The sequence below is a fragment of the Ranitomeya variabilis genome, chromosome 4, assembly GCF_051348905.1.
Source record: "Ranitomeya variabilis isolate aRanVar5 chromosome 4, aRanVar5.hap1, whole genome shotgun sequence".
Classification (NCBI taxonomy): Eukaryota; Metazoa; Chordata; class Amphibia; order Anura; family Dendrobatidae; genus Ranitomeya; species Ranitomeya variabilis.
The window spans coordinates 247,790,454-247,801,430 of record NC_135235.1 but is presented as its reverse complement, the minus strand read 5'-3'; the positions used below and the strand labels follow the sequence as shown (position 1 = coordinate 247,801,430).

General features: G+C 50.5%; 1 protein-coding gene across 5 annotated transcripts in view; it reads right to left on the bottom strand.

Moving 5' to 3' along the window:
- Positions 1-3,068: 3,068 nt before the first annotated feature.
- The window catches only part of PRDM10 (PR/SET domain 10), a 119,262-nt gene continuing 111,353 nt past the window's right edge, over positions 3,069-10,977 (bottom strand). For all 5 annotated transcript variants that reach the window (XM_077249388.1, XM_077249385.1, XM_077249386.1 and 2 more), the window contains exon 23: positions 3,069-4,048. In XM_077249388.1, the coding sequence (XP_077105503.1) occupies positions 3,860-4,048 (189 nt within the window). In that variant the 3' untranslated portion in view covers positions 3,069-3,859. The remainder of the gene's footprint in view (positions 4,049-10,977) is intronic.

The following is a 10,977-nucleotide window of genomic DNA, read 5'->3' as shown; positions in this document are numbered from 1 at the left end:
AGCAGCATACAGGGCATATAATCCTATGGAGCATCTTATGGGGGCCATCAACCATAATGGAGCAGCGTATGGAGCGTATAATACTATGGAGCATCTTATGGGGGCCATCAACCATAATGGAGCAGCATACAGGGCATATAATCCCATGGAGCATCTTATGGGGGCCATCAACCATAATGGAGCAGCATACAGGGCATATAATCCTATGGAGCATCTTATGGGGGCCATCAACCATAATGGAGCAGCATACAGGGCATATAATCCTATGGAGCATCTTATGGGGGCCATCAACCATAATGGAGCAGCATACAGGGCATATAATACTATGGAGCATCTTATGGGGGCCATCAACCATAATGGAGCAGCATACAGGGCATATAATCCTATGGAGCATCTTATGGGGGCCATCAACCATAATGGAGCAGCATACAGGGCATATAATCCTATGAAGCATCTTATGGGGCCATGAACCATAATGGAGCAGCGTATGGGGCATATAATACTATGGAGCATCTTATGGGGGCCATCATCCATAATGGAGCAGCATACAGGGCATATAATCCTATGGAGCATCTTATGGGGGCCATCAATCATAATGGAGCAGCGTATGGAGCGTATAATACTATGGATCATCTTATGGGGGCCATCAACCATAGTGGAGCAGCATACAGGGCATATAATACTATGGAGCATCTTATTGGGGCCATCAACCATAATGGAGCAGCATACAGGGCATATAATCCTATGGAGCATCTTATGGGGGCCATCAACCATAATGGAGCAGCATACAGGGCATATAATCCTATGGAGCATCTTATGGGGGCCATCAGCCATAATGGAGCAGCATACAGGGCATATAATCCTATGGAGCATCTTATGGGGGCCATCAACCATAATGGAGCAGCATACAGGGCATATAATACTATGGAGCATCTTATGGGGGCCATCAACCATAATGGAGCAGCATACAGGGCATATAATCCTATGGAGCATCTTATGGGGGCCATCAACCATAATGTAGCAGCATACAGGGCATATAATACTATGGAGCATCTTATGGGGGCCATCAACCATAATGGAGCAGTGTATGGGGCATATAATACTATGGAGCATCTTATGGGGGCCATCAACCATAATGGATCAGCATACAGGGCATATAATACTATGGAGCATCTTATGGGGGCCATCAACCATAATGGAGCAGCATACAAGGCATATAATACTATGGCGCATCTTATGGGGGCCATCAACCATAATGGAGCAGCATACAGGGCATATAATACTATGGAGCATCTTATGGGGGCCATCAACCATAATGGAGCAGCATACAGGGCATATAATACTATGGAGCATCTTATGGGGGCCATCAACCATAATGGAGCAGCATACAGGGCATATAATACTATGGAGCATCTTATGGGGGCCATCAACCATAATGGACCAGCATATGAGGCATATACTATGGAGCATCTTATGGGGGCCATCAACCATAATGGACCAGCATATGAGGCATATACTATGGAGCATCTTATGGGGGGGCCAACAACCTTTATGGAGCAGCGTATGGGGCATATGGATGGGAGCAGCAAATTACAGAATGGTGGCGCAGGATGGGAGCAGCACGTTACAGAACTGTGGCGCAGGATGGGAGCAGCACATGACAGAATAGGGCAGCACATGACAGAACGGGGGTGTAGGATGGCAGCAGCACATGACAGAACGGGGGTGCAGGATGGAAGCAGCACATGACAGAACGGAGGTGCAGGATGGAAGCAGCACATGACAGAACGGGGGTGCAGGATGGAAGCAGCACATGACAGAACGGGGGTGCAGGATGGGAGCAGCACATGACAGGATGGGGGCGCAGGATGGGAGCAGCAAATGACAGAATGGAGGCGCAGGATGGGTGCAGCACATGTCAGAATAGGGGCGCAGGATGGGAGCAGCACATGACAGAATGGGGCCGCAGGATGGTAGCAGCACATGACAGAACTGGGGCGTAGGATGGGAGCCGTACATGACAGAATGGGGGCTCAAGATGGGAGCAGCGCATGACAGCATGGGGGCACAGGATGGGAGCAGCACATGACAGAACGGGGGGGTAGGATGGGAGCAGCACATGACAGAATGGGGGCGCAGGATGGCAGCAGCACATGACAGAACGGGGGCGCAGGATGGCAGCAGCACATGACAGGATGGGGGCACAAGATAGGAGCAGCACATGGCAGGATAAGGGCGCAGGATGGGAGCAGCACATGAAAGGATGGGGCGCAGGATGGGAGCAGCACATGACAACATGTGGGTGCAGGATGCAAGCACTACATGACAGGATGAGGGCGCAGGATGGGAGCAGCACATGACAGCATGGGGGTGCAGGATGGGAGCACCACATGACAGCATGGGGGCGCAGGATGGGAGCACATGACAGGATGAGTTCTCAGGAAGATAGTAGCAAATAACAGGATGGGGGCGCATGATGGTAGCAGCACATGACGGGATTGGGGTGGAGTATGGGAGCACCACATGACAGGATTGGGGTGCAGGATGGGACCACCACATGACAGGATTGGGGTACAGGATGGGAGCATGTGACAGGATGAGTGCTCAGGAAGACAGTAGCACATCACAAGATGGAGGCACACAAAACAGGATGGGGGCGCAAGATGGTAGCAGCACATCACATGACAAGATTAGGGCGCAGGATGGAAGCAACACATACCAGGATGGAGACCATATACCAATATAAATGCTCGCCACCCGGGCGTAGAACGGGTTCAATAGCTAGTATAGATATATCTCTGTGTATCTATCTATCTATCTCATATCGATCTATCCCATATCTATCTATCTATCTATCTATCTATCTATCTATCTATCTATCTATCCATCCATCTATGTGTAAATTCGTGCTTAGTGGCAGTGCAATGCATCATGGAACTTGTAGTATTAGAGCACAATAACTTTGGGGGGAATTGACCTTTACCTGCAGAACCGCGTACCTACACTGCACCGCTGTGCTCCTTCCCCTTAAAGCGATAGCACACCACAAATACGACTATGAACTCATGTGATGGAAAAGAACGTCTTTAATGCAGCAGGATGGGGCCAGGTAAAAATAAATACTTATAAATAGTCGTGAGACCTCGCGGAGCACAGGGAAATCTTTTCTATCTCAACTGTTAAAATACATTCCTGTTTTAGAACTGGAGAACGGCGCCCCATGCAGGCGGAAATGTGTCCTGCCCGTCGTCCTCGGGGTCAGACTTCACAGTATCTCGCACAATCATCCTGGGATTAAAAAACTTTTTTACAGAAATGTCGTGACACGAAAGCGGCAGAGGGAGCGAGCAGACGGGAGGCCTGTACCACATGTGGAAGGTGACAGAAGACGCCACGTGTAGTTACCGCCCCCGAGGACTCGTCACATCGCTGCTGTGATCGCACACGAGGGGGACGTGGATGTTTATAGAAATGAATGCATTGCCAGATGACAAACTCAGCGTCCTGCATGAAATGTCCATCAAACACTGTACATGTGATTCCAGTATATCCCGAGGAGCAACCTCGGCTGCACGGGTCGCGGCTGCTGCATCAGTCACTTCTCACAGGCACTGACTCGTCCATATGTACAGCTGTGAGGCTGGAGAACATGGAATGAGAGAAGGCGACGCCATGCCCGACAAGACTAAACCCTGAAGAATGGGTGACAGCTTCACGTGCGCCAACCAACGCTGCACACAGTCACAGAGCAGACCCTCCGCAGCAGCGAGCGGCAGCACGATATATTGCCACAGGTGGTGAGCCTGACCTCGTCCTGTCAGCAGAGACATGGCTGTAGTGGTCCTTGAGTGGTCGCATGTCAGGGTTTGCCAATGTGCATCTCGCTGCTCCCGTTCATACTGGTGGTGGTGATGATGTACTGTGTGGCTTGAGACGGGTCAGCAGATGTTTGCTCTATGTGCTCCTGGGTGTTGGTCCCCTCCTCTGTGAGTGCAACCGCCTTCTTCATCTCTAGGTCGGTCTGCCCATCAGAGATGACGTAATGAGTCTAGAAGATGCAGAAGATCAGGAAGGACATGGCGACTATTGGGGAGGTGTAAAAGGGAACCAGCCAGACGAACCACGGGCAGCCCAGACCTCAGACATGCGCCATTACTTCAGATTTATACATTTCTATTGCAGACCAGTTGCTCTTAGGCGTCTCTGCAGACTTACATAATTCTCACTACGTGGGTGTAGGGCACAACCGAGGGCCTGACCTCCATAACTAATGTTCTCATCCCCGGCCCCATTCATAGCTGACCGCCATAACTACTGATCTCATCCCCGGCCCCATTCATAGCTGACCTCCATAACTACTGATCTCATCCCCGGCCCCATTCATAGCTGACCTCCGTAACTACTGATCTCATCCCCGGCCCCATTCATAGCTGACCTCCATAACTACTGATCTCATCCCCGGCCCCATTCATAGCAGACCTCCATAACTACTGACCTCATCCCCGGCCCCATTCATAGCTGACCTCCGTAACTAATGATCTCATCCTTGGCAACATTCATAGCTGACCTCCATAACTACTGACCTCATATCCCTGGCCCCATTCATAGCCGACCTCCATAACTACTGATCTCATCCCCGGCCCCATTCATAGCTGACCTCCATAACTACTGACCTCATTCCCGGCCCCCATTCATAGCTGACCTCCATAACTAATGATCTCATCCCAGCCCCCATTCATAGCTGACCTCCATAACTACTGACCTCATCCCCGGCCCCCATTCATAGCTGACCTCCATAGCTAATGATCTCATCCCCGGCCCCCATTCATAGCTGACCTCCATAACTAATGATCTCATCCCCGGCCCCATTCATAGCCGACCTTCATAACTAATGATCTCATCCCCAGCCCCCATTCATAGCTGACCTCCATAACTACTGACCTCATCCCCGGCCCCCATTCATAGCTGACCTCCATAACTAATGATCTCATCCCCGGCCCCATTCATAGCTTACATCCATAACTAATGATCTCATCCCCGGCCCCCATTCATAGCGGACCTCCATAACTAATGATCTCATCCCCGGCCCCCATTCATAGCTGACCTCCGTAACTAATGAACTCATCCCCGGCCCCCATTCATAGCCGACCACCATAACTAATGATCTCATCCCCGGCCCCCATTCATAGCTGACCTCCATAACTACTGACCTCATCCCCATCCCCATTCATAGCTGACCTCCATAACTACTGACCTCATCCCCAGCAATTCATAGCTGACCTCCATAACTAATGATCTCATCCCCGGCCCCCATTCATAGCTGACCTCCATAACTAATGATCTCATCCCCGGCCCCCATTCATAGCTGACCTCCATAACTAATGATCTCATCCCCGGCCCCATTCATAGCCGACCTCCATAACTAATGATCTCATCCCCGGCCCCCATTCATAGCTGACCTCCATAACTACTGGCGTCATCCCTGTCCCCATTCATAGCTGACCTGCATAACTACTGACCTCATCCCCATCCCCATTCATAGCTGACCTCCATAACTACTGACCTCATCCCGGGCTTCCGTTCATAGCTGACCTCCATAACTAATGATCTCATCCCCGGCCCCATTCATAGCTGACCTCCATAACTACTGATCTCATCCCCGGCCCCATTCATAGCTGACCTCCATAACTACTGATCTCATCCCCGGCCCCATTCATAGCAGACCTCCATAACTAATGACCTCATCCCCGGCCCCCATTCATAGCAGACCTCCATAACTACCGACCTCATTCCTGGCCCCATTTATACCTGACCTCCATAACTAATGATCTCATCCCTGGCCCCATTCATAGCTGACCTCCATAACTACTGACCTCATATCCCCGGCCCCATTCATAGCTGACCTCCATAGCTAATGATCTCATCCCCAGCCCCATTCATAGCTGACCTCCATAGCTAATGATCTCATCCCCGGCCCCATTCATAGCTGACCTCCATAACTAATGATCTCATCCCCGGCCCCCATTCATAGCTGACCTCCATAACTAATGATCTCATCCCTGGCCCCCAGTCATAGGTGACCTCCATAACTAATGATCTCATCCCGGCCCCATTCATAGCCGACCTTCATAACTACTGACCTCATCCCCATTCATAGCTGACCTCCATAACTACTGACCTCATCCTCAGCCATTCATAGCTGACCTCCATAACTACTGACCTCATCCCGGGCTTCCGTTCATAGCTGACCTCCATAACTAATGATCTCATCCCCGGCCCCATTCATAGCTGACCTCCATAACTACTGATCTCATCCCCGGCCCCATTCATAGCTGACCTCCATAACTACTGATCTCATCCCCGGCCCCATTCATAGCAGACCTCCATAACTAATGACCTCATCCCCGGCCCCCATTCATAGCAGACCTCCATAACTACCGACCTCATTCCTGGCCCCATTTATACCTGACCTCCATAACTAATGATCTCATCCCTGGCCCCATTCATAGCTGACCTCCATAACTACTGACCTCATATCCCCGGCCCCATTCATAGCCGACCTCAATAACTACTGATCTCATCCCCGGCCCCATTCATAGCTGACCTCCATAACTACTGACCTCATTTCCGGCCCCCATTCATAGCTGACCTCCATAACTAATAATCTCATCCCAGCCCCCATTCATAGCTGACCTCCATAACTACTGACCTCATCCCCGGCCCCCATTCATAGCTGACCTCCATAACAAATGATCTCATCCCCGGCCTCCATTCATAGCTGACCTCCATAACTACTGACTTCATCCCCGGCCCCCATTCGTAGCTGACCTCCATAACTACTGACCTCATCCCCGGCCATTCATAGCTGACCTCCATAACTACTGACCTCATCCCCAGCCCCCATTCATAGCTGACCTCCATAACTACTAGCCTCATCCCCGTCCCCATTCTTAGCTGACCTGCGTAACTACTGACCTCATATCCCCATCCCCATTCATAGCTGACCTGCATAACTACTGACCTCATCCCCGTCCCCATTCATAGGACCTCCATAACTAATTACCTCATATCCCCATTCATAGCTGACCTCCATAACTAATGACCTCATCCCCATTCATAGCTGACCTCCATAACTAATGACCTCATTCCCGGCCCCCATTCATAGCTGACCTCCATAACTAATGATCTCACTCCAGCCCCCATTCATAGCTGACCTCCATAACTACTGACCTCATCCCCGGCCCCCATTCATAGCTGACCTCCATAGCTAATGATCTCATCCCCGGCCCCTATTCATAGCTGACCTCCATAACTAATGATCACATCCCCGGCCCCTTTCATAGCTTACCTCCATAACTAATGATCTCATCCCCGGCCCCCATTCATAGCTGACCTCCATAACTAATGATCTCATCCCCGGCCCCCATTCATAGCTGACCTCCATAACTAATGATCTCATCCCCGGCCCCATTCATAGCCGACCTCCATAACTAATGATCTCATCCCCAGCCCCCATTCATAGCTGACCTCCATAACTAATGATCTCATCCCCGGCCCCCATTCATAGCTGACCTCCATAACTAATGATCTCATCCCCGGCCCCATTCATAGCTTACCTCCATAACTAATGATCTCATCCCCGGCCCCCATTCATAGCCGACCTCCATAACTAATTATCTCATCCCCAGCCCCCATTCATAGCTGACCTCCATAATTACTGGCCTCATCCCTGTCCCCATTCATAGCTGACCTGCATAACTACTGACCTCATCCCCAGCCATTCATAGCTGACCTCCATAACTAATGATCTCATCCCCGGCCCCCATTCATAGCTGACCTCCATAACTAATGATCTCATCCCCGGCCCCCATTCATAGCTGACCTGCATAACTACTGACCTCATCCCCATCCCCATTCATAGCTGACCTCCATAACTAATGACCTCATATCCCCGGCCCCCATTCATAGCTGACCTCCATAACTACTGACCTCATCCCCAGCCATTCATAGCTGACTTCCATAACTAATGATCTCATCCCCGGCCCCCATTCATAGCTGACCTCCATAACTAATGATCTCATCCCCGGCCCCCATTCATAGCTGACCTCCGTAACGAATGATCTCATCCCCGGCCCCATTCATAGCCGACCTCCATAACTAATGATCTCATCCCCGGCCCCCATTCATAGCTGACCTCCATAACTACTGGCCTCATCCCTGTCCCCATTCATAGCTGACCTGCATAACTACTGACCTCATCCCCATCCCCATTCATAGCAGACCTCCATAACTAATGACCTCATATCCCCGGCCCCCATTCATAGCTGACCTCCATAACTACTGACCTCATCCCCAGCCATTCATAGCTGACCTCCATAACTACTGACCTCATCCCCAGCCATTCATAGCTGACCTTCATAACTACTGACCTCATTCCTGGCCCCATTCATAGCTGACCTCCATAACTAATGACCTCATATCCCCGGCCCCCATTCATAGCTGACCTCCGTAACTACTGACCTCATCCCCAGCCATTCATAGCTGACCTCCATAACTACTGACCTCATCCCCAGCCATTCATAGCTGACCTTCATAACTACTGACCTCATTCCTGGCCCCATTCATAGCTGACCTCCATAACTAATGACCTCATATCCCCGGCCCCCATTCATAGCTGACCTCCATAACTACTGACCTCATCCCCAGCCATTCATAGCTGACTTCCATAACTAATGATCTCATCCCCGGCCCCCATTCATAGCTGACCTCCATAACTAATGATCTCATCCCCGGCCCCCATTCATAGCTGACCTCCGTAACGAATGATCTCATCCCCGGCCCCATTCATAGCCGACCTCCATAACTAATGATCTCATCCCCGGCCCCCATTCATAGCTGACCTCCATAACTACTGGCCTCATCCCTGTCCCCATTCATAGCTGACCTGCATAACTACTGACCTCATCCCCATCCCCATTCATAGCAGACCTCCATAACTAATGACCTCATATCCCCGGCCCCCATTCATAGCTGACCTCCATAACTACTGACCTCATCCCCAGCCATTCATAGCTGACCTCCATAACTACTGACCTCATCCCCAGCCATTCATAGCTGACCTTCATAACTACTGACCTCATTCCTGGCCCCATTCATAGCTGACCTCCATAACTAATGATCTCATCCCCGGCCCCCATTCATAGCTGACCTCCATAACTACTGACCTCATCCCCAGCCATTCATAGCTGACCTCCATAACTACTGACCTCATCCCCAGCCATTCATAGCTGACCTTCATAACTACTGACCTCATTCCTGGCCCCATTCATAGCTGACCTCCATAACTAATGACCTCATATCCCCGGCCCCCATTCATAGCTGACCTCCATAACTACTGACCTCATCCCCAGCCATTCATAGCTGACCTCCATAACTACTGACCTCATCCCCAGCCATTCATAGCTGACCTTCATAACTACTGACCTCATTCCTGGCCCCATTCATAGCTGACCTCCATAACTAATGATCTCATCCCCGGCCCCCATTCATAGCTGACCTCCATAACTACTGACCTCATCCCCAGCCATTCATAGCTGACCTTCATAACTACTGACCTCATTCCTGGCCCCATTCATAGCTGACCTCCATAACTAATGACCTCATCCACGGCCCTCATTCATAGCTGACCTCCATAACTAATGATCTTATCCCCGGCCCCCATTCATAGCTGACCTCCATAACTACTGACCTCATCCCCAGCCATTCATAGCTGACCTCCATAACTACTGACCTCATCCCTGGCCCCCATTCATAGGTGACCTCCATAACTAATGATCTCATCCCGGCCCCATTCATAGCCGACCTTCATAACTACTGACCTCATCCCCATTCATAGCTGACCTCCATAACTACTGACCTCATCCTCAGCCATTCATAGCTGACCTCCATAACTACTGACCTCATCCCTGGCTTCCGTTCATAGCTGACCTCCATAACTAATGATCTCATCCCCGGCCCCATTCATAGCTGACCTCCATAACTACTGATCTCATCCCCGGCCCCATTCATAGCAGACCTTCATAACTAATGACCTCATCCCCGGCCCCCATTCATAGCAGACCTCCATAACTACTGACCTCATTCCTGGTCCCATTTATACCTGACCTCCATAACTAATGATCTCATCCCCGGCCCCATTCATAGCTGACCTCCATAACTACTGATCTCATCCCCGGCCCCATTCATAGCTGACCTCCATAACTAATGATCTCATCCCTGGCCCCATTCATAGCTGACCTCCATAACTACTGACCTCATATCCCCGGCCCCCATTCATAGCTGACCTCCATAACTAATGATCTCATCCCAGCCCCCATTCATAGCTGACCTCCATAACTACTGACCTCATCCCCGGCCCCCATTCATAGCTGACCTCCATAACTACTGATCTCATCCCCGGCCCCATTCATAGCTGACCTCCATAACTAATGATCTCATCCCTGGCCCCATTCATAGCTGACCTCCATAACTACTGACCTCATATCCCCGGCCCCCATTCATAGCTGACCTCCATAACTAATGATCTCATCCCAGCCCCCATTCATAGCTGACCTCCATAACTACTGATCTCATCCCCGTCCCCATTCATAGCTGACCTCCATAACTACTGACCTCATATCCCCGGCCCCCATTCATAGCTGACCTCCATAACTAATGATCTCATCCCAGCCCCCATTCATAGCTGACCTCCATAACTACTGATCTCATCCCCGTCCCCATTCATAGCTGACCTCCATAACTACTGACCTCATATCCCCGGCCCCCATTCATAGCTGACCTCCATAACTAATGATCTCATCCCCATCCCCATTCATAGCTGACCTGCATAACTACTGATCTCATCCCCGTCCCCATTCATAGCTGACCTCCATAACTAATTACCTCATATCCCCATCCCCATTCATAGCTGACCTGCAT